General features: G+C 42.3%; 1 protein-coding gene across 1 annotated transcript; it reads left to right on the forward strand.

Moving 5' to 3' along the window:
* Positions 1-893: 893 nt before the first annotated feature.
* On the forward strand, positions 894-22857 carry LOC116045766 (neuronal acetylcholine receptor subunit beta-2-like). The gene is made up of 8 exons (XM_031293614.2): positions 894-1700; positions 6027-6172; positions 13262-13306; positions 13419-13528; positions 14587-15113; positions 18954-19438; positions 20904-21049; positions 21841-22857. The coding sequence occupies exons 1-8, from the start codon at positions 1655-1657 to the stop codon at positions 21854-21856; spliced, it is 1521 nt and encodes a 506-aa protein (XP_031149474.1). The 5' UTR covers positions 894-1654; the 3' UTR covers positions 21857-22857.
* The last annotated feature ends 2022 nt before the right edge of the window (positions 22858-24879 follow it).

Consider the following 24879-nt stretch of genomic DNA (forward strand, 5'->3'; position numbering starts at 1 on the left):
TGGTTACTGCAATTCCCACTTCTCAAATTCTTTTGTGATTTTAAAGCCCCGCCCCCCTGCTCAAAAATGTGTTTTGAATATTGTATCTTTACTGTGATTACTAGATGATGACTAGAAGGCTTTCACATTCACCTGCAGTTTTGAAATGGCCATATTTGCATATTCTCAGACTCTGGTTTCCAGTATCGGAGAATGAGTAGGCTACATATAATTTGAAGACATTTTAACTTTAATTGCTTTAAAAAAACATTATTTAAAAGTTATTAGAAGTTTTAGGCAATCCCTAAAAATAAAGATTCTTATTTTTCAGGCAGTGTGGAGCAGTATATATAACATTTGTGTATATTTGTATATGTACATGTTTATATTTGTTTTTATTCCATTTTAAGTGTGTTATTTCACTCAACAATAGAAAGAAATCCTCTTCCCACCTATCCTCCACTCCCTCCCCTCTCTCATCATGACAACATCTGCTCACAGCTGGCACTCTATCAGCGTCTGCTTATTATTATTTCAAAGCATATTCCACTGACCAAACTGCTGACATTTGCATTAAGGTCCAAGTAAGCTACAATTCAAACGTAGCTCACTTGAGGTAATCGTGCGCCTATACAGGCATCTTTAAAGAATATGCTACAAACACATTCTATATCAGATGGATGTACTGTACACATTTCCGGTTACACTCGTGTGCTGTGGTGTGTGGATTTTCCTCGCTGTCTGCAGTTGTGTTATAGTTTGGGTTCACTTAGTGCCATGTAGCCGAAAGTAGGCTATCAAAGCACCACTAGCAGAACAGAGGCCATCCAGACAGACTGGCAGCTGAACAGCCCAAGGAGCACTCGCTTTACACACCTCCCCCTCCCTTCTTCCGCTTCTCCTCCTAAAGGAAAACACGGACGTTCATGGAAAATCCTCCCCTGTCCTCCCTGTCGGCCTCCAACCGAAGTTACCCTGAGGTAACACATGTAGCCGACAACAAGCGTCTTATCTGCCCTAGTGCACTTCCTGCGCCGATTTCTTAACGCACTAGAACTTGACTGCGCTCCATCAGAGGAGAGCGACGCGGGTGGGCGCTGCTGGTGGTTCTATCCACAGAAGGAAAAGAAGAAGTTGAATGAAGATTTTCTTTTGGACCACAACAACAACAACACCACTCATTAGGACTGTTTGACTCGGATCGCGAGTGGTCTTAATGTCCCCGTGGCCGGTTTGTGCTGAGGCAGCGGCGCGCAATGGGCAACGCAGCTCATCTAATAGTAGTCGGCTATAAAATAAAAGACCAACGATGTTGTCTGTGGCAAATAAACATGTTCTACAAATGACCTGTTTATTATATTAGAGAAGTTTCTTCTTTAATATATATTTTGTTTTTCGCTGCTGAAAATTCCGGAAAAGACGACCAACCGGAGCAGGTGCGTGTGTGTGTGTGTGTGTGTGTGTGTGTGTGTGTGTGTGTGTGTGTGTGTGTGTGTGTGTGTGTGTGTCAACCAGCGCAGAGAAGAGAAGAAGGGAGTTGTAAAGAAAGAAGACTTTGCTGCATCACGGCGGAATATTTAAACACTGTGTATTTCCGCTGTTTACATTCAGGGGACTTCTTTTTTTTTTGGAGGACAAGAAAGTAGCAAGTGTGTCCAGGGGAAGCAGAAAGGAGATGACTATCAACACTGTTCTCCTGTTCTTCATTCTCTCTCTCACAAGTGAGTTCTTTCATATTCTTTAAATCCAGGTATGGATGTGTATTTCAGTGAGATGACGTAGTTCAACTATTGTTGACAATAATCATAAGTGAAGACGCTGTCCACGGTGCTGAAGCACGCATCACTTCTCTGCCGTCCTGCAAAAAAATATTTTTGAAAACATGAAGACAAAAACTAATAGTCACTCTCTCTCTCTCTCTCTCTCTCTCTCACACACACACACACACACACACACACACACACACACACACACACACACACACACACACACACAGAGGGGAGAGAACACGTTGAGTTAATTAGGTCTGAGTGAATTGCAGGAGAGAGATAACTTACCACAAAAATGAATGGCTGCAGCGTCCGGTAGATAATCGGGTACAGGTCACATTAAGGTTGGCACTAATTTGATATTGACCTTTTTAATCAAATGCTGAGCTAAATCCCAAATGCTTCTTTGCTGTCAGTGTTCAGTAAATCTTATTGTGAGAAATCTTCCAAGAAGACAGACTGAACGAACTGCTGCTTTTTTTTTGGCATGCTACGTCCCTATACATCAGCCATTGGATTTGTATGTACTTAAATTACCCAAAGTAAACAGGCAACGGTTCAAAGTAGCCTACTGCATGTTTCAAAATGTTGCAGTAGTCTACTTGTAGTATTCCTTTATATTCTCTAACAAGCAGAAAGATAATCTGAACATATAACAGAATCGGGTCATTTGATTCTATCAGTGTGGCTTGGGGCCACTCTTAGAATTCTTTGACTATAGTTTGTAAAAAAAAGGCAGTAAAATTGTCTTCTTTTTTTACATTTAATTATTTATGTTACCATTTCTATCTCCCTATAGTTAAATGCTATTCAAACCCTTCTTTACATGGCAGGAATGTCAATGTGGTGGTAAACCACCAAATCACTTTCTTTTATAGAAATTACATTTCCTTTACATGATTTCTTAACAGTAACCCACTTCCCACTTCTGTTACTTACTCTGCTGTACTACTCTTTCTAGTCTTATTTTTTAATACATACTGTGTATATATATTTATACTTATATTGTTTATATTATAATATTTGATTTTCTTAACCTTCTTATATTTAGAGAATGTGTGACATGCACCTACAACACCAAAACAAATTCCTTGTATGTGTAAAGAACGTACACGTCTGATTCTGATTCTAACTACCCAATTTGAAAAACATTAATTGCAAAAAGGTAGTTTGGGTGTATTTGTAGAGTGTAAACAAGTCTGCAGGCTAGAATATGAAGGACATGACCTCACTGTTCTTAATAATAGCTACGGCCCTGAGTGTAGCTTATGTAGCTATTCTCTGTGCGTTTGGTTTTGTCATCATATTGTTTCTGTAAATAGCAAAACAACATTGGCAGGTTGCCTTAAAAAAAACATTGTGGAAACGATCTTACACAACCTGTCTTACCTAATTGTGTTCTGTAACATTTGATTTACATTGTTAGTGTAGAGCTTGATGATCAGTCTGAGCCCATTATGACTTTATTTAGAAAGAGACACAAACTCAGAAGACCCCCTGTGTGTCCCAAAAGGGAAGGATGTGGTATGTCTTTGAATAACACTCAACCTTTGCCTCAGAGACAGGGTTTAAAAAAATTATGTGTAGTGGTCATATTTTTAAAATAGTCGTAAGTAAGAGCAGATGGGCACTTTGAATAATTTACAGAAGGCTATTTTATACCTACCGCCGGAGAGCTCTGTCTCTTGTCTTTTAGGAAGAACACTTCAATGTCTCCACCACTGACCTGAAAGCATAGCTTCCTTTTATTAACCTGACCTTCACAACGTCATCATAAGTCCGTGTTTACCATCCATTGTTTTGATTGAGAGACCCCTAGCTGCAGAAAATGACATATTGCATGTTTAATAGAGTGTTGACTTGTGTCGTTTCCCCAAAACTGTATTAGCTTGTATGCTGGACTTTTAGTAGGGCTTTACTAAAGAAAAATGAACAAGACCGAAAACGAAAAAATCTGAGCCATCAATGTTCATATCTGCTCTACAAAAACAACCGGACTCAGACAAAGATCTGGTATGACAGGAAACATAGTCAAGCATTAATCTGTAACATCCATCAAGGCAAAGATACCCTGAAATTGAGGTTTGAATTATTTAAATGATGTAATACACCGAGAAGGCACATAGCACTCTGCGGTGTCTTCCACCATGTTGTTGTGAGTGTTTGTATTTCCATGAAGGTCTGAAGACTTGACCTGAGGGATTTCTTCTTCAGGCTTTGTACACATTCCCATAAAAGCACCATTTGACTCTTCTACTGCACAAAATGGACCGATCCCATGCCACCTACTTCCGCCTATGTAACCTAAAGCGTTACAACACCTTAAAGGTCCAGTGTGTAACGTGTTTAGTTGTTCATTATCAAAATCAACGTTGACAAACTTGTCCTTTTTCATGAAAATTTACTAGAGATGAGCCGATACCGATACCAGTATCGGTAATGGCTCCGATACCGCCTAAAACGCTGGTATCGGTATCGGGAAGTACTGGAGTTAATGCACCGATCCGATACCACGTAATCAAGCCCTAAAGAAAATCTACGTTAAAGTAGTTTATTTATGTTCTTTTCCCGTTATAACTGACTGTCAAACTGGATAATAAAAGAAAGTTCTGGGGCATTCATTGTTTGTGTTTGTTCATGTTTCACAAAGAGTTTAACCTGAGCCAGGCCGACAACAAAGATAGAAATCATATCATATCCATACAGGGATAGTAGTATACAGTTGTTAAAACATAATAAAATATGTGACACACTGGTATCGGATCGGTACTCGGTATCGGCTGATACGCAAGTTCAGGTATCAGAATCGGTATCGGGAAGCAAAAAATGGTATCGGGCCATCTCTAATATTTACCACCACCATCAATTCCAAGTATTCCTATTGGCTTGAAATTTTACATTTGCATTTGCATAAACTGGGGTAGACGCTCCATATTCATGCTCCATCTTGAAATACGTTAGCCAGTAAGGGACATACAGGACATACTGCTCCGCCATTCGCGTTTTCGCTGTAACATGATAAACTCACAGGTGCTGCTAATACTGCTAATGGGTATCGTAGATTCCCGGCCCCGGCAAGTTTGAAGAAGGAAACATGGAGGACCACACGTATTCAAAATCCAAATTTCAGGAACAGGAGTCTTCTTCTTCGCCCAGAAAAAGAAAAAGGATATTGAAAAGAGCAAGAGACCGGCTTTTTGAAGCGTGAAGGCTGCCGTAGCTGTAATACGTACTTTGTACTGCGTGGTGCGAGAGAGTTGATTGCGATATATGACCTCAACGCTAGATGGGAGTAATTCCCACACATTGGACCTTTAATACGGAAAATACAGGCCTTTCTGTTGCATTGAGACCACTCCAGATACAATCTGATTGTGATTAAGGGCTCTAACTATTAGCTTAAGCTTAAGTTTAACTTCTCTATTGCACAAATAGACTACTCATGTTCTTACTTTATGGCAAGTCATTTATCTTATGAAGTTACAATAAACTGTAGACTAAAGTTCTTTTCTTAACTTTGTATAGATTCCCCAGCCTCTCTTGCTTCCAAATAGCTAAACACATTAGCGTTCACAGTGACATGACAACTTGAAACAGCAGGTCGCTGTTGTAAAAAAAAAAAAAAGAACATGCTCACTCAGCCTTCCCTGCATGTAATCTTACAAAAACAGACAATTCATGGGGCACAGAGGGGGTGAAGCACTCCACATATTAAATGCTCTCTGTGCTGTTGTCAGTTTGTTTGACAATGTAGACATAATGGCTGTGGAAGTCAGGAGAGTGGGTCAAAAGCATTCCGCTTCTGACTTATTTATACGATCACTTTTACGTAACCAATAATTTAAGGCTGAGGAAACACAAAGCTTCAGGGATCCTCTCAAAGGGAAGGATGCTTGACTGGATTTTTGTCTGTTCTTTTTGCTCCAAAACCCTGCAGTAAAGCGCAAGACTGCAAGACGCACACTCACATCGCCTTAGTGCCCTTTAGTAAATTTACTTCATTTACAGTCAACTTGTTTCTTGTTCATCATTCATGGTTGACACTGGCTTGAAAACATACTGTGATAGAGAGGGTGTCACGCATGGAACTGCAACACACACGCACACATAATGTGGTGACATTTTTGTATTCAGTGTTACACTACCCACAGACAAATGCTTTGTTCATTTCAAGCAGAGCATGTAAAGGTACGTGCAAGTGTACCTGTACGATTTTAAAGATATAGCACTTTCAAAATAAAATGTTTGCCCACTCTCTGTGTTCTGAATGGTCTGTAGGCAGCAGGGCAGAGAATGCAGAGGAGCGGCTGGTGAACTACCTGTTGGGTCCAGAGCGCTACAACAAACTGATCAGACCGGCTGTCAATAAGAGCCAACAGGTCACCATCTCCATACAGGTGTCTCTGTCGCAGCTCATCAGTGTAGTAAGTATGCTTGTATAGAAAAACACACGTTTGTACACATGCACAAATACAGATTGTCAGTAAAGCTTTGGGGCTCAAATTCTCGTTATTCCTACTTTACCTATTTGATAACGGTGACATCCTGATTGTGACAAAATGTGTTTAAGCATATAAACAAAACCCCTTTTCATATCGTCGCTGTCGGGTGAAAACCTTGTATGTCCTTGCATTTCAGGAAATGAAAACATTACATTGAGCTATTTACCTTCGCTAAAGTCAGATGTTATCACCTCATCGCTGTTTAAATATTTGTAAAACCAACAGACAGTCTCCTATTATGCTTTTTGGCTTTTCCCCTTTCCTTTATTGTGTTATATATCTTTTTTTGTGCATGTTATAGGTTTACAAAGTCAAAAAGCCCAAAGTCCACCCCAAAGGGACTTACCATCTCCAACAGAAAACACTGTTCACAAACTGCTCCAAACAGCTCTATTGTAGTCCAGCCTTTACTTCAGAGACAAACGTGGTCACTTTGTAACACACGTTATAATGCTTGCCTAGCTGCTAGCGTGGCATTCCCTCATGCTCTGCTTCTGACTGGCTAGTAGTCCTTACCTAGCTACTGAGCATGTGCGAACTCCCAACAAAGATGGAACAGAAGTGAGATGCCTCACTATGTAGCTAAAACAGAGAGCTCAACACACAGGGTGAAAAGAGGAGCTGCAGCAATGTGCTGTACAACAAAAATATGGTGTTTTCTGAAAATTAAACCACATAAAGCTATTCTGGTACAACCTCTAAATACAATTTTGAACCTGAAAATGAGCATAATATGAGCACTTTAAAGCAACACTAAGTAACTTTTCCCGCTTCGGTCCCCCTACAGGTTGGAAGCGCAATTGTCCATTACATTACATTATGCAAGTTTGCCAGATCGGGTAGCGCATCTGTAGTTCGAATGAACTGGACAATGTAATGTAATGGAGAATTCCGCTTCCAACCTGTAGGGGGACCGAAGCAGGAAAAGCTACTTATGGAGTTTTTCCATTACATGGTACCTGCTCGACTCGCCTCGACTCTACTCGCCTTTTTTGGTTTTCCATTACGAAAAAAAGTCCCTAGTACTAGCTAACAGGTACTTTTTACCTCCGTCCAGGTTCCAAGCGAGCTGAGGCGATACCAAAAGTTGACGTGACAACCTGCGCTCTACTGATTGGTCGGAGAGAATCGTCACTAATCATTGTGTCATCATTGCTAACGACAGACGGGGGTGTCCTGAAACAACACACAGCCACATGCCGAGGATGAAAAACAACACACCTTCGACGTTCTGTGTGTGTGACGCGTTAGGTCACGACAGTTTCCTGCGGCGTCACTATGACGACCAGCCACGCTCGCCTCAGGCATGAGGCGGTACTAAATCTGCAATGGAAAATGGAGGACGGGGCACCGTAGCCGAGTCGAGCCGAGTAGAGTAGAGTAGAGCTGGTACTAGCTGTGGATAAGCGCCATATGTGTTGCTTTAAAGCAGCCATATTATGCTCATTTTCAGGTTCATAATTGTATTTTAAGGTTGTACCAGAATAGGTTTACATGGTTTAATTTTCAAAAAACACCATATTTTTGTTGTACTGCAGTGCTCTCTCTCACTGCTGCAGCTCCTCTTTTCAGCTGGTCTCTGTTTTAGCTACAGAGTGAGACCTCTTTTCTTCTTCTTCTTCTGTACTATCTTTGATTGCACTGCACATGCCCAGTAGCTCAGATGTAGATCATGTCAGCTAGCTAGCTCCATAGACAGTAAAAGACAGGCTGTTTCTACAACTTTGGTCAGTTACAAGGCAGGATTAGCTGGGAGACTTCTAAATGAGGGCGCACATGTAAGTAGTTCTTTTGTAGATTATGGTGAACTTGTGTGTGTTGTAGCAGTGCTTTGCTATTGAGAACGAGGTAGCATGCTAGCGTTAGCATTAGTGTTAGCATGCTAACGCTAACGCTACGAGCTAATGGTTGCGGTTAGCCTGCTCGTTTCGGCTTGTGACGTCACAAGCCATGCCGATTTTGAACAGCTCACCCAGAGACTGAAGGCAGGACACATTCAGAAACCGTATCTCACTCTAAACAGCATGGATGGATTTTTTTCAAAGTTTGTATGTGTGTGGAAGCACCAGAGACACAACATAACACCCCAAATCCCAGAAAAAGTGATTTTTTCATAATATGGGCACTTTAAAGGTTGACCAATAGCATTGATTTATGAAAAAAAAAAAATTCTTTTAAAGCTTCTAGCAATTCTTGCACATCACGGCTCATAACAAACTTGCAACATGTAGTAACATTTCATACTTTGTGTTTTAAATGTGGTGTCATGGTTATGGCCTACAGACACATCACTGGTAGGCTTGTCTTTAAAAAGTCATGATGGGCAGGCTGCATTGTAAGCCTTCATGCCCCACACCACACACACACACACACACACACACACACACCCACACACACACACACACACACTCACAGGTGTTTTCACTTATGTAGCCTGATTAGTGCTCTTCTCACGTCATTGTGGATGTGTACCAACTGTGTTTGATTGACATCTCCCTCAGGGCGGGACAGTTCAAAGAGTCACGCCACATCACGTGAATCCAACCATTGCTCCACTCGATAGGCCTTTTTCATATAGGACAAAAACAGGTGTTACTAATAACATTAGCAATGCCTCATACACATACATCATACATTATTACTGCTTCAGTACAGTCTCCCTTAAATGAAACTCAAACTATATAGCTACATAAGTATAACAACAGCATTAAATACATATTACATTATTATATGTGTTATAACAAAAAGGTTATGATAATGCAGGTTAGGTGAACTGGCAACTTCAAATTGCCTGTAGGTGTGAATGAGTCTGCCTCTGTTTGTCTCTTTGAGTTAGCCCTCTGACCGATGTACGTCAACTCACACCCAATGCATTCTGGGAGAGGCTGCAGCCCTCCTGCAACCCTGAATAGGATAAGCAACTTAGAAAATGGACGGATGGATCATTTTGGACATTTTTTGTTTAAAGAAAGTATATCTTATAGTGCAGTCACGTCAGCATTGGCCCCCCCATTGATTTCAATGATGCGATGCTTGAGCTTCCTGTCAAAGCCATATCCCGCTCAGATGCCTTTTATTATATTTATTTATTATTTATATTTCCATCCATCCATCTTCGTCCGCTTATCCGGTAACGGGTCGCGGGGGTAGCAGCTCCAGCAGGGGACCCCAAACTTCCCTTTCCCGAGCCACATTAACCAACTCCGACTGGGGGATCCCGAGGCGTTCCCAGGCCAGGTTGGAGATATAATCCCTCCACCTAGTCCTGGGTCTTCCCCGAGGCCTCCTCCCAGCTGGACGTGCCTGGAACACCTCCCTAGGGAGGCGCCCAGGGGGCATCCTTACCAGATGCCCGAACCACCTCAACTGGCTCCTTTCGACGAGAAGGAGCAGCGGCTCTACTCCGAGCTCCTCACGGATGACTGAGCTTCTCACCCTATCTCTAAGGGAGACGCCAGCCACCCTCCTGAGGAAACCCATTTCGGCCGCTTGTACCCTGGATCTCGTTCTTTCGGTCATGACCCAGCTTTCATGACCATAGATGAGGGTAGGAACGAAAACTGACCGGTAGATCGAGAGCTTTGCCTTCTGGCTCAGCTCTCTTTTCGTCACAACGGTGCGATAAATTGAATGTAATACCGCACCCGCTGCGCCGATTCTCCGACCAATCTCCTGCTCCATTGTCCCCTCACTCGCAAACAAGACCCCAAGGTACTTGAACTCCTTCACTTGGGGTAAGGACTCATTCCCTACCTGGAGAAAGCACTCCATCGGTTTCCTGCTGAGAACCATGGCCTCCGATTTAGAGGTGCTGATCCTCATCCCAGCCGCTTCACACTCGGCTGCGAACCGATCCAGTGAGTGCTGAAGGTCACAGGCCGATGATGCCATCAGGACCACATCATCCGCAAAAAGCAGCGATGAGATCCCCAGCTCACCGAACTGCAACCCCTCTCCACCCCGACTACGCCTCGATATCCTGTCCATAAATACTACAAACAGGATTGGTGACAAAGCGCAGCCCTGGCGGAGGCCAACCCTCACCTGAAACGAGTCCGACTTACTGCCGAGAACCCGGACACAGCTCTCGCTTTGGTCGTACAGAGATTGGATGGCCCTGAGAAGGGACCCCCTCACCCCATACTCCCGCAGCACCTCCCACAGTATCTCCCGGGGGACCCGGTCATACGCCTTCTCCAGATCCACAAAACACATGTAGACCGGTTGGGCATACTCCCAGGCTCCCTCCAGGATCCTTGCAAGAGTAAAGACCTGGTCCATTGTTCCACGACCAGGACGGAATCCGCATTGTTCCTCTTCAACCTGAGGTTCGACTATCGACCGAACCCTCCTTTCCAGCACCTTGGAGTAGACTTTACCGGGGAGGCTGAGAAGTGTGATACCCCTGTAATTGGCACACACCCTCTGGTCCCCCTTTTTGAAAAGGGGAACCACCACCCCGGTCTGCCACTCCTTAGGCACCGTCCCCGACTTCCACGCAATGTTGAAGAGGCGTGTCAACCAAGACAACCCCTCCACACCCAGAGCTTTAAGCATTTCTGGACGGATCTCATCAATCCCTGGGGCTTTGCCACTGTGGAGTTGTTTAACTACCTCAGCAACTTCCACCAGGGAAATTGACGACAATCCCCCATCATCCTCCAGCTCTGCCTCTACCATAGAGGGCGTATTAGTCGGATTTAGGAGCTCCTCAAAGTGCTCCTTCCACCGCCCTATTACCTCCTCAGTTGAGGTCAACAGCGTTCCATCCTTACTGTACACAGCTTGGATGTTTCCCCGCTTCCCCCTCCTGAGGTGGCGAACGGTTTTCCAGAAGCACCTTGGTGCCGACCGAAAGTCCTTCTCCATGTCTTCTCCGAACTTTTCCCACACCCGCTGCTTTGCCTCTTTCACGGCAGAGGCTGCAGCCCTTCGGGCCCTTCGGTACCTTGCAACTGCCTCCGGAGTCCCCTGGGATAACATATCCCAGAAAGACTCCTTCTTCAGTCGGACGGCTTCCCTGACCACCGGTGTCCACCACGGTGTTCGTGGGTTGCCGCCCCTTGAGGCACCTAAGACCCCAAGACCACAGCTCCCCGCCGCAGCTTCAGCAATGGAAACTTTGAACATTGTCCACTCGGGTTCAATGCCCCCAGCCTCCACAGGGATGCACGAAAAGCTCCGCCGGAGGTGTGAGTTGAAAGTCTGTCGGACAGGGGCCTCCTCCAGACGTTCCCAGTTCACCCGCACTACCCGTTTGGGTTTACCAGGTCTGTCCAGAGTCTTCCCCCACCCTCTGACCCAACTCACCACCAGATGGTGATCAGTTGACAGCTCTGCCCCTCTCTTCACCCGAGTGTCCAAAACATACGGCCTCAGATCAGATGAAACGATTATAAAATCGATCATTGACCTTTGGCCTAGGGTGCTCTGGTACCAAGTACACTTATGAGCATCCCTATGTTCGAACATGGTGTTCGTTATAGACAATCCATGACTAGCACAGAAGTCCAACAACAAACAACCACTCTGGTTTAGATCAGGGAGGCCGTTCCTCCCAATCACGCCTCTTCATGTGTCTCCATCATTGCCCACGTGCGCGTTGAAGTCCCCCAGCAGAACTATGGAGTCCCCCACTGGAGCCCCATGCAGGACTCCATTCAAGGTCTCCAAGAAGGCCGAATACTCCGAGCTCTTGTTTGGTGCATACGCACAAACAATAGTCAGAGTTTTCCCCCCCACAACCCGCAGGCGTAGGGAGGCGACCCTCTCGTCCACCGGGGTAAACTCCAACGTAGCGGCGCTCAGCCGGGGGCTTGTGAGTATCCCCACACCCGCCCGGCGCCTCACACCCTGGGCAACTCCGGAGAAGAAAAGAGTCCAACCCCTATCCAGGAGTATGGTTCCAGAACCGAGACTGTGCGTAGAGGTAAGCCCCACCAGATCCAACTGGTAGCGCTCCACCTCCCGCACAAGTTCCGGTTCCTTCCCCCACAGAGAGGTGACGTTCCACGTCCCCAGAGCCAGCGTCTGCTGCCCGGGTCTGGTCCGTCGAGGCCCCTGACCTTCACTGCCACCCATGTGGCAGCGCACCCGACCCCAGCGGTTCCTCCCACAGGTGGTGGGCCCATGGGTTGGAGAGAGAGGTGCCACGTAGCTTTTTCGGGCTGTGCCCGACCGGGCTCCGTGGCAAACCCGGCCACCAGGCGCTCGCTGACGGGCCCTCCATCTGGGCCTGGCTCCAGACGGGGGCCCCGGGCTTCCTCCGGGCAGGGTCACATCATCTCTACCTCGTTTTTTCATAGGGTTTTTGTTATTTATATTTGCCATCTCAAATGATTCTAAATATTACAATTTATAATGTGTTATATTCTCTAACTTATTTTTTATTATTATTATTTCTTTTTATTGAGCTACAGAGTATTGTACAGACAGTGAATTAGTCAAGTCAGTGCTCATTCATTTTTCTTTTTTTTAGAACAGTGAAAGTAAAATTACAACTATTAATCTGTATACATAAAGCATTCGTTACAGAAAAACACAATTAAAGCATACAATGTAAAACCGGAGAAGAACTACTAAAGAACGAAGGTAGAGATAAAAAAATAAAATAAAAATAAAAAAAAATGCATAGTGCATATAAGAGAGTTTCGTTCCTCTATACCCTACCCAATATATTCTCTAACTTATGACCACACATATTTACTCTGGGTGGATGCTCTGCACTCTAAAACTCCTGCACAATAAAACAGAACTCAGCTCTGTATTAAGTCTAACTTTGTGACATTTGTGAAGGTGTTGGAAGGGATGTTATTTTGCCTCAAAATGGTTACGTTATTGTGTCCACTCCCTGAAGGTGTGCTTTCACATTTTGGCTTTGACTTTTAGTGCGTCGTGCTAAAAGCCCTGCCGGTGGACAACACTGTAATAATTCAACCATTTATATTGAGAAGTAAAATCTTATGGACATGATGCTCATTGTTTGACAAGCTGATTGTTGTTTTCTTACAGAATGAGAGAGAACAGATAATGACGACCAACGTGTGGCTGTTTCAGGTACAGTACAATCTTTCTAACTGCCTAGTGCACATACAGTGTTCAATACACGGCATGTACATTAGGCCTATGTGTGTTTGTCTTTGTCAGTTTATAAACGCTCTCTCTGCAGGAGTGGAATGACTACAGACTGAGATGGGACCCAGAGAAGTATGAAGGCATCAAGAAGCTACGAATACCATCCAAACACATCTGGCTTCCTGATATAGTGCTCTACAACAAGTAAGTATGTGCATGTCATTCTACCAAAAAGAAGACCAGTTTGTCTGTATTTGAGTTAGAGGATCTGGTTCTATTATACTGTTTTTAAGTCAGTATAATGAAAAAAAACGGCATTAACATTAATGGATTACAGTATGGTATTAATAGAGGTACAGTATATTTTTCTACAGTATTAAGATATTTTCCACCATTATTGTCATTTGAAGCAGAAAATCTGCTGCTAAAATAAGCCTGTTTTTTCTAAGGGGATTTTGTAATTATCATTTTCTGCATTCTCTCTTCCGGTTAGTAAGTGCTTAACAGTGTGTGAACATCAATATTCGGGAGGGGGGGAGGGGGAGGGGGGGGGGGGGGGGTCCCCATCTCCGGATTGTTGCGCAATCTATGCTCCGATCTAAATGTTCTCAATATGCAGTAGGCCTATAACATTACAATATTTCATGGATGCAAGCCAAGACAATCAGTCTATAGCCTACATGACAACACACACATACGCACACACTTAACAATTTTTGATAATCCGATATGCTATGGTAATCGTAAAGCATCACTGACATAGGAGGTTGCATTGGCTAAAGTTGTTTGGATGCACGTTGTTTTATAACAAGGAGAGGCAAAGTTGTGCATTACAATGCAGACATGACAATAATTGGCACCAATCTGGCGCACTTACAAGAGCAATCAACTGAATAAATGCCAGGTGTAGCCTATCGGAGACTGGCACGCAATCAGTGCACTTGCAAATGAGAGCCTGCAGTATGACCGATCGTGTGACATTATTTAACCATCCATCTACAGCAAATACGATCAGACAGATACATCACTGAACACATACACAAAGCACATTCGCCTAACCGTGCAAACAGGCCATCTCTCAAATTGAAAAAAGCACCACAATGTCTGCTTTTATTATCACTTCAGACATTCATCAGCGAGAGTTTGGGTTTGTCTGATTATTATCATTGCAATGAAGGGGAAAAAAGGCCTACAGTGCTGCCTCAAACGTCTGTGAATCCGTACTCTCTTTAATCTTACATGTCACCCACAACCTTTTACAGTGCTGACGGCGTGTACGAGGTTTCCTTCTACTGCAACGCTGTGGTCTCCAACACAGGAGACATCTTCTGGCTTCCACCGGCCATCTACAAGTCGGCCTGCGCCATCGAGGTGCAGAACTTCCCCTTCGACCAGCAGAACTGCACTCTCAAGTTCCGCTCCTGGACCTACGACCACACAGAAGTGGATCTGATCCTCACCAGTGACTTTGCCAGTCGCGACGACTTCACGCCGAGCGGAGAGTGGGACATCGTCTCGCTCCCGGCGCGCAAAAACGAGGACCCCAACGACATCACCTACCTGGATATCACCTATGATTTTGTGATCAAGAGGAAACCCCTGTTTTACACCATCAATCTGATCATCCCGTGTGTGCTGATCACGTCGCTGGCTATCCTGGTGTTCTACCTGCCGTCAGATTGCAGGGAGAAGATGACACTGTGCATCTCAGTGCTGCTGGCGCTCACTGTGTTCCTGCTGCTGATATCAAAGATAGTGCCACCCACCTCTCTCGCAGTGCCTCTCATAGGTCAGTCATATTGATGTGTTATAAACCATGATACCTCAAGTGGGAAATTATTTTTTTTTAATTTTCTTTATTTCTATGCTATTTTGTGCAAACTCACATTAAAGGTCCTATGACATTCTGCTTTTTGGATGCTTTTACATAGGCCTTAGTGGTCCCCTAATACTGTATCTGAAGTCTCTTTTATATAGACCTTAGTGGTCCCCTAATACTGTATCTGAAGTCTCTTTTATATAGACCTTAGTGTTCCCCTAATACTGTATCTGAAGTCTCTTTTATATAGACCTTAGTGTTCCCCTAATACTGTATCTGAAGTCTCTTTTATATAGACCTTAGTGTTCCCCTAATACTGTATCTGAAGTCTCTTTTATATAGACCTTAGTGTTCCCCTAATACTGTATCTGAAGTCTCTTTTATATAGACCTTAGTGGTCCCCTAATACTGTATCTGAAGTCTCTTTTATATAGACCTTAGTGGTCCCCTAATACTGTATCTGAAGTCTCTTTCCCGAAATTCAGCCTTGGTGCAGAATTACAGCCACTAGAGCCAGTCCCACAATGAGCTTTACTTAGGATGTGCCATTTCTGTGTCTGTAGCTTTAAATGCTATTGAGGAGGAGAGAGGGGGGGCAAGGTGGAGGGTGGGGGTGTGGCCTTGACCAACTGCCACTTTGCTTGTTTTCAAGCCATGATGTCTCTCTCTTTCTCACGGGTGGGCCAAATTCTCTGGGCGGGCAAAGCAGAGAAAGGGGAGGTAACCTTTCCCCTTATGACGTCATAAGGAGGAGATTCCAGATCGGCCCATCTGAGCTTTCATTTTCTCAAAGGCAGAGCAGGATACCCAGGGCTCGGTTTACACCTATCGCCATTTCTAGCCACTGGGGGACCATAGGCAGGCTGGGGGAACTCACATTAATGTTAAAAAACCTCATAAAGTGACATTTTCATGCCATGGGACCTTTAATAACCTCAAGGGGCATAATCCCTTGCTTTCCTGGTAGGCTTTCAATATGAAAAATGTGCAGGAATTGCTGACTATTAATTTAATAGCAACTTAATAGCAAACAAAAGAACAGCAAAGTAAGTCAAGTTTATTTATTTATTTTTAAGCACATTTAAACACAGCTTATGCCAACCAAAGTTCTGTACAACATATATAATAGTATAAAAGAACATTAAAATGTAAAAATAAAAAAAGCAGAAAGAAAACATAACATACCAACGGCAACAATAAGCAGCACTTCACAAATACAGAATTATAGACATGATAGCACATTGAGGGATTAGTGGGCTAAAGGGCCAATGAATACAATTGTGTCTTTAGCCTAGATTTAAAAACAGAAACTGATATCTAGCTGGTTTCAGAGTTGTGGAGCAGCAACTGCTAAGGCTCTGTCACCTTTTGGTTTTGGTTGTGATCGTGGGACATACAAGAGAGATTTGTCGTCAGATCTAAGAGACCTTGGGGCTGAGTGCCGGTAAATAAGATCTGTGATATAAGACGGGGCTTGACCATTTAAAGTCTCGAAGGCGATCAGCAGGGTCTTAAATTGGATTCTAAAGTGAACAGGGAGCCAATGAAGAGAGACTAGCGCTGGGGTGATGTGCTCACACTTTTTAGTGCCAGTCAACATCCTTGCAGCTGCATTTTGTACCATCTGTAGTTGAGTTAATGAAGACTGGGGAAGGCCTGAATATAGGGAGTTGCAATAGTCCAGTCTGGATGTAATGAAGGCGTGAATTACTTTTGTTCATATCATGGAAGGACTGAATTGTGCTTGAGTTTGGAAATGGTTTTTAACTGATAGTAACTATTTTAACAACAGCACTGAATTGTTTGTCAAATATGACGCCAAGGTTTTTTGCATGTGACTTCACATATAGGCCTTTGGAATTGCTTAGTACATGAAAATAGTATTTTTGTTAAAATTTGAACTGCAGAGCAGCAACTAGGTATGATTTTGTTCAGGGGCGCTACTACCCAGTGTCAGAGGGGTATGCAGCAACAATTTTGGCGACATCACCATGTATGGGCTTTAAATAATAAAGGTTTATTTTAAAGTATATCAGTGACATTAACGGTTGCCCGGTTGCCCTTTGCAACCAAGTTGTGACAATTGGCAACCTAATCATCACCCCTGGTTGATGTGATTTGAGTGGTGAGTGGCTTTCCATCTCTGTCTGCACTATTTCTTCCCCCAAAAAGGACACAGTGAATAGGTTGGTCAACAGAACTTCAAACCATACTGGACATTTAGTTTTGTGTGGTCTAACTACTATCTGATGTCATCACTGGTCTCATCTCTACGTGATGTCATCACTGGTCTCATCTCTACTTGATGCCATCACCGACCTCATGTCTGTCTCATTCACTCCTTGCCTGTGTTCTTCTAAGACATATTGTCAAACAAACATTATGTAATAGATTTTTCATTAGTTTTTCCATATCAATAATATTAAGAAATGTATCTGTTGGTATCAAGTGGCTCCCCCTACACTTCCACCTAATGTTAGACCTACCTGTTGCCTTCCCCTGTCTTTCCTGATCCACCATCTTCACACCTGAATGAAATGAACTCACTATTAAATATAGCAGCCTAAATTCCATTCTTAAATCAGCCTAGTGATGGCATCAGATAAGACAACTAGTATGCAGTAAGGTTGTGCTGCTGTTGAAATTACATTCACGTTTTGTATTTTAAATATATATATTTTTTAAATATTTATTTATGTTTCTTCTTGTCATTTATTGTGCATGCTACCTTATATTTACCAGTTGTTATTTGACCTTAATAAAATTGAGATATGCATGCATGGGATTGATACCATAGGGTTTAACCAAAATCTAAATGTAGCTATCAGCAACATTGGTTTGCATCAAGTTAGCAAACACGAGCTGTTAACATGAATATTTACAAGCCTCCAAGTTTGGTAGCAAATATATGCATGATTCCATGGTAAACCAGAGTTATAGCATTAGTTATGTTTTCCAGATTCTTGTCATTTATTGTACATGCTACCTTATATTTACCAGTTTTCAGCTCAGCAACTTCGGTTTTGCATATTCTAAGCTAGCTGTAAACCCCCATTTGGCTGCTACATTCCCAGTGTTAGCAAACGCTAGCTAGTCTGTTAACATGGATATTTGCAAGCCTCCAAGCACAGACGTCACACTTTAAATCCTACCTGTTGCCTTTCACCATACACTTATTTAACTGCTTGACATGTCATCTCCTTTTCCCTCTTTCTTTTTCTATTTTTAGCCCCGACAGCTGTTTTGCTTTATCCATCTTTTTCCATAGACGACAACTCACTACTCGTACCTGCTTGCTCGGCGCTCAAGGCACCGGCCCCCCTGCCCCCCCGCTCCCTCTTCTATGTCAACATTCTGTGATGGAATCTTATGAGACAGGGCGCCTACTCTAACCTGTTAGTCCTCTAAAATGTTATATAATAACATTGAGGAAATGCAGAAATGATTTAGAAATGCACAACAGCAGCTACATATAGATAATACCAAAAACATATATATATTTTATTTTATTTTTTTTACTATTTTTTACCATCGCTTTGGCTACCCCCATGGTGCTGCGCCCCTATGCGCCGCATGTATTGCATACCCACTTTTTGCACCAGTGATTCTGTTGTACTGATGTAGTGATATGGAAATATACGTCCTGAAAAATGTGAGCCATGCGGTGCCTTTATTAGAGACTTATTTGTCCATGTTGGACATGCAGTCAGCAATTACTGTATTTGAGACTCATTATTGATTACCTAGAAACAAATGACAGCAACAATATGTATTTGTTCTTGATGGCATCTTGTCTTTTCTTTCTCTAAGGTAAATACTTGATGTTCACCATGGTGCTGGTCACTTTCTCCATTGTGACCTCCGTCTGTAACCTCAATGTGCACCACCGCTCCCCATCCACCCACCACATGCCTGACTGGGTCAAACACTTCTTCTTAGTCCGCCTCCCCACCTTCCTCTTCATGAGGCGTCCAGGCTCTTTCAACGTTCGTGATAAACTCCGCAGGAAGTATGCCAGTAGTGTCGGGAAAAACAATTCCCAGAGCGGCACAGAAAAGAAGCAGTACTCCAACATCAGACTCGGTGGGATCCGAACAGATGCCGACTCTATCTACGTGAATGAGGACTTGGCGCACAAGTTCTGCTGGAAGGATGATGACATCCCGGATGGGGGTGGTGGGTTTTCAGACCTCCGGAGGACTTTGCCTGTTCAGTGGGATGCGGATGTGGAGGAGGCAGTGGATGGAGTGAGATACATCGCAGAACACATGAAGACAGAAGATCACGATGATAGGGTGAGGACATAAAGCCGTGGTTAAAAGAATAATTAAGTGATGAAAAGCAGGAAGAGATAGGATCAAAGGATGAAAGAAAGGGAAGACAGAATATATTATTGGAAAGAATGGGGGAAGAAAAGAACTACAAAAGCAGATTATGGAGAGGTTATCAGGACTAGATAAGACACGGAACATGTCTTAAATCTTTTAGTATTTGCTTTTGTCCTTCTGTGGCATTATTACAACCTGCCAATCATCTATATTCTTTTCTGAAAACCTCAGAAAACCATGCACATACTCATACAAACACAAACTGACTGACTAACCCTAGCCCCAGATTTGTGGCTTTGGGTTTTTAAACTTTTACCAAACTCGCACACTTAATACATATCACAGACAAGTTTTGCAGCTGTAATTGCTCATGGCAAATTCTTCATCAAGCTGCCTCTCTTCCTTTCGGCTGCAGTGCTTTTAAAAATTATGACCTGATATGCATTTGGTGTCCTAAAAGCTTCATAGACACAGCAGCAGGTAATACAATACTGCTTCTTAATAAGCAGTTTGCTCATTTAGTTGGTTAAAAACATTGTCTCCGGTTGACTTTATTGTCTACAGCTGTCTTGTATTTAAACAAGAACCCAATGGTCTTAAAGGCATAGTCCGGATTCTTTGAAATGGAGTTGTATGAGGTACTTATCCAGAGTCAGTGTAATAGCTACAGTAGATGGCGGTCGGCACACTGGGGAACCAGACAGGAGTATCGACACGGATGCTAAGCAATGTACAGCTGTTGACGGGGGCAGCAGCAAAACATATTTAAGCCACCTAAAAAAGGCCCACCTAAGTGTACACCATTTAGAATATTTTCACCACTTTACCTTGCCGTCAGACAGCTCTTTCCGGCCGGAATTTTTTTATCGTGTTCGGTTAGTTAGTTTGTAGTCTAGACAAAGAAAGAGGAAGGAAACTGCACGGGAGCAATCCCGGAAGTTGAACGTCAAGGATATAGACTAGTTAGTTTGTGTTATTGTGTGACTTTGTGATTTTAAAAGGGTTATTTTGGATTCATTTTGAACCTGTCAAACAGTGGGGAAATGCTACACAGTGGATATGCTCATCTTAAATGGGTCTTTTTATTTTACGGAACTTATAACCCCACAAACTAATGTAGTTAGTTATTGATGTGCTCTGTGGCCTTGGAAGTAATACTAGGTTACTGCTGCTGGTGGTAAGCTGTTTACCTATTTCCAGTTGCTAAACTACCATTGCACAGTCACTGTTAGGGGGAGGGGTCTAGCAAATGATCAATTGTAAAATAGGTGGATTATGAGTACACAAACATTTAGAGCTCATGTTCTTCTGACCCATAAGTTAAAACTTTGCGTTTCCCTGAAGGTCTGTTCCTATACGTGCAAACTTTATAGTGATGCTTTGATCTGTCTTAACAACCTGTAATAATCTAAAGTTGTTGATTTTGTTCCAGATCATAGAAGACTGGAAGTACGTAGCCATGGTGATAGACCGTCTGTTCCTGTGGATCTTCATCTTGGTGTGTGTGGTGGGAACTCTGGGGCTCTTCATGCAGCCGCTGTTCCAAAGCTATAACACACCCACTGCTGATGACACAGAGTGAGTCACATACACATTAAAATTCATCACAACACATCTCTTAACTTGGCAAAGACTGTCATTTAAATGTCCAAAATATAAGTGAAACATACTGTTTTCTGTATACCCGTTAAAAGACTTGACCCCATGCTTCTACACAAAGAGGCTCAACATTTGTATTGTATTTGACATGTCAAGTCACTTTGTATTTAAGCAGTTTTACTAGTAGTAGGCCTTATTTGTTTGTGACATGAAGCTGCAGCTGCTTCACAATAAAAGCCATACTGGTAAGTGGAAAGTTTTGAATCTAAACTGGATCTGCATCTTAACGCTTCAGAGTGGATGAGATAATGGCATGTTATCAACCTGTATAATTGCAACTGTCTGTTGTTGATGCAGATTAATGGCCACTTGGTTGGGATACAGTATGATAGAATCATAAAATATCTTGTCATTTATGATACATGGCAGACTTTATGGCAGCCTAAATCAGATAAAAAAAAGAATTAATTATTGCTTTGACATTTTTCAGTTTGTTTTCTCGCTCTTTCAATTTGCTATTGAATGATTAACAATCGCAAGAATTGATGAGAACCAGAATCAATATGCAAATCGGAAGTGATAATGTCTAAACCATCGACAATCCTTTAGTAGTCTTTTGTGTTCATGCTAACTACTTAAATATTTCTTTTCACTTCAAACAAACCGGCTGCTGCCAGAAACATAAAACATAGCATTCATGCACCAGGTGATTTTTGCAGAATAGAATTGTCTTTGTTTCCATTCACTATTTTGTGTTTTTCTTTTGCTAGGTATAGAGATTTCTAGGATGTGTGGACATGAACTTTAACTGTAACAGCTATAACCGAAAGGCTGCACCAGGTCTGACTCTGATCTGTCTTTGCTCGTTGGATCTGATACATATCTAGCATAACCAATGCAGTCAGCTACATTGGTTGTGTTTGCAGCAGTGGACCTCAAACAAACACAATCATACTGGGACACTTTTCTTTTTGAACTGCATGGCTTCTATTTCTGATGGACTATGCCTCCATCCAAGCTCCGCCTTTATCACAGGCATGGCAATCTTGATATACTTTTTATAACTCTAAAAAGTGTGCAACAAGAATGACGTTGTTATGGAGCCAAGGTAGTGTCCGTGCAGTTTCTGACACAACATACAAGACAGTTTCAGGCTATTTTACCCAGCTTTTGTTTTCCAAATGTAAAGAACAACCACAAATGACAAAGCTGGTAAAAAATACTGGTCATCTGTTGTCTTTGTTTTATTTTGGACTGTCTGTGCTGCTGATGGAGCTCTTTACAGACTCAATGTGAAATGGAGGTGCAAAGGTTCATTACACATAACAACTCATATAAGACCATGAGGTCTTTCTTTTCTCCTCTGCAAATAAGACAATTTTCCAAATGGACCATCATTTCTCCTTTCACAATACAAGCTTTATTGTAACATTGTGCGGGCAATTTGTCCTATCCACCTTTTCTCTTCATAAACATATGAATGCATCATCTCTCTCTTGCTCCGTCCTTTTCATGTTCTGCTTCAGAGCTTTGTGTCTCATCTCCATCCTCCATCTCCCAAGCGGTGTTGTAATTGTTAACGCATTGTCTTATTTTGAAGAATGTGTATTCTCCTCTTGCTTTCTCTTCCTGTCTTTCTCTCACTTGCTTGGTTATTCTCCTGTTTTCTCCCTTTGTGTGCTATATCACATCACACTTGTAGCAACACCAGGTTACATACAGTACTAAGCATAAATATGACACTGACTGTATTCTATTACATGTTAAATAAAAAGCTCTGTATTTTATGTGTTTGTTCCCCAGTTTATTTCTCACATCTTGTTTCTTTACTTAAAGGACCATACCAGTCAGGGAAAATATAGTTGAACCACTCTCTCAGAAAGAGAGAGGAGGGGAGAAACTATTAGTGGAAGAGAAATCATTTTATTGCTTTTGTGGATGGGGATAACTGACATTGTTGAAAGACCCGGCTGAGTCCTGACAGTGCAGGATGAAAGGAGGTGTTCAGTATTCAGAAGGGGGCAGGCAGGATTGGCAGAAGGTGGTATAAGTATTTTTATACTTTTCAAAAGTTGGTATAATGACACTAATGTTTCATTTGTGACATGTTTTATCTGGATGACCTCAAATACATTTTGAACTTTTCCCACACTTGTTTTCATGTGTTGATCAAACAGCAACGGAAGACAAGCAGTTGTGTGTTTTGCGTGTGTGTGAGGTTTTGTCCTGTTTAAAATCAAAAATAATGTTCGTCTTCGTTATTAGTGAGAAAAAAATAACCACTTTGACAATTCATGGAGACATTTTGTTTTGCGAGTACACACACACACACACACACACACACACACACACACACACACACTTGAAATAAAACCCCTTTAAGAGCCTTTGCTCTGGTCAGTGGATCTATCAAAAGAAAGTTGAAGAAGGCCGAATCCACATGCAGGGTCACATTCTGTTAATGGACATTCTATTGTGTTTATATGTGTGTACGAGAAAGCCTCCTTTCTCAGTCTGACAGAAGAGGAAATGTGCTTGACACAGCACTAATGCGCCTGTGTCCCATTGCAGGCACACGTGTGTGTCTGTGTGTTTTAGAGTGTATGTGCCCAAAATGCGAACTCCATCTGCCAACGAAAAGGTAATATCAGGTGAAAATAACACCACCTTCCAACTGTCAGCAGCCTCTGAAGACAGAGCACACTGTTACTTTTGATGTACTACTACTAAATGAACACGCACACACATAATAGACTATGATAAGATTTAACTGGCCCAAATCCTTTATCTCAGCAAAAGTGAAGCACTGATTCCTGAAGTCAGCACGTCAGCAGAAATACTAGACTCTGCTGTGGGGACAGCTATCGACAAAACGCCTATTTACTGTGCTCCCTCTAGTGTGTGTGTGTGTGTGCGTGTGTGTGTGTGTGATATTTACCAGGTGCCCCACCCTATCAATATAAGGTTGACTGAAGCATTAAGGTGACAGATGTGACGTTGCTGTGTCTGGGGGAAAGGCAGAAGAGGACAGAGCAGGCCAGCTGTCAAACTGTAGGATTAGATTGTGAAATGTTATGTTGTTGTGGGCTGCATCAGAGACACATCACCAAGGGGCTGTAAATGGGGGGCCCTTGAATTTGCATATGTTATTTTTATCCATGAATATGACAATTTATGAATGCTTTAAAACTCACTCATAATGAAAAAAGGCTTGCAAAGCATCCCTTATACAATGCAAAAAAAATATTTATTATATTATTAAAAGGTGGTGTCACATTGCAATAGTTTAACAGGGGTATGTGAAAAGAGTTTGGAGTAGCTCAACTAAAGAAAAGTATAGATACATTATGATTTGAATAAAAAAATATAGTGAGAATTGAACATGCACACACATAATAGACTATGCAATTGAGAGTACATAAAAAACTAAACAAGCAGACATCTTAGAACAGAACAGAAAGCTAAGAGTAATTAATAGAGTTTGAATAGTAAGTTAAATTTAGAAGTAATCAAATGGGTATAAGTCAACCATTTATCCATAAATAGTTGAAATACAGTAGTTTGCTAAAAATAGAAAAATAAAATGGATAGCTAAAAGTAGCCTAACGGATACACAGTTGAAATAGTTAGCCAAAAGTAATTGATAAATGGTTAAAATAATAAGCTAAAAGTAATAGATACATGTTTAAAATAATAAGCTAAAAGTAACGGATAAACAGTTGAGATAGTTAGCTAAAGGTAATCGATGAATGATTGCGATAATTAGCTAACAGTAACAGATAAACAGTTGAGATGGTTAGCTAAAGGTA

Source organism: Sander lucioperca, chromosome 4 (assembly GCF_008315115.2).
Source record: "Sander lucioperca isolate FBNREF2018 chromosome 4, SLUC_FBN_1.2, whole genome shotgun sequence".
NCBI lineage: Eukaryota > Metazoa > Chordata > Actinopteri > Perciformes > Percidae > Sander > Sander lucioperca.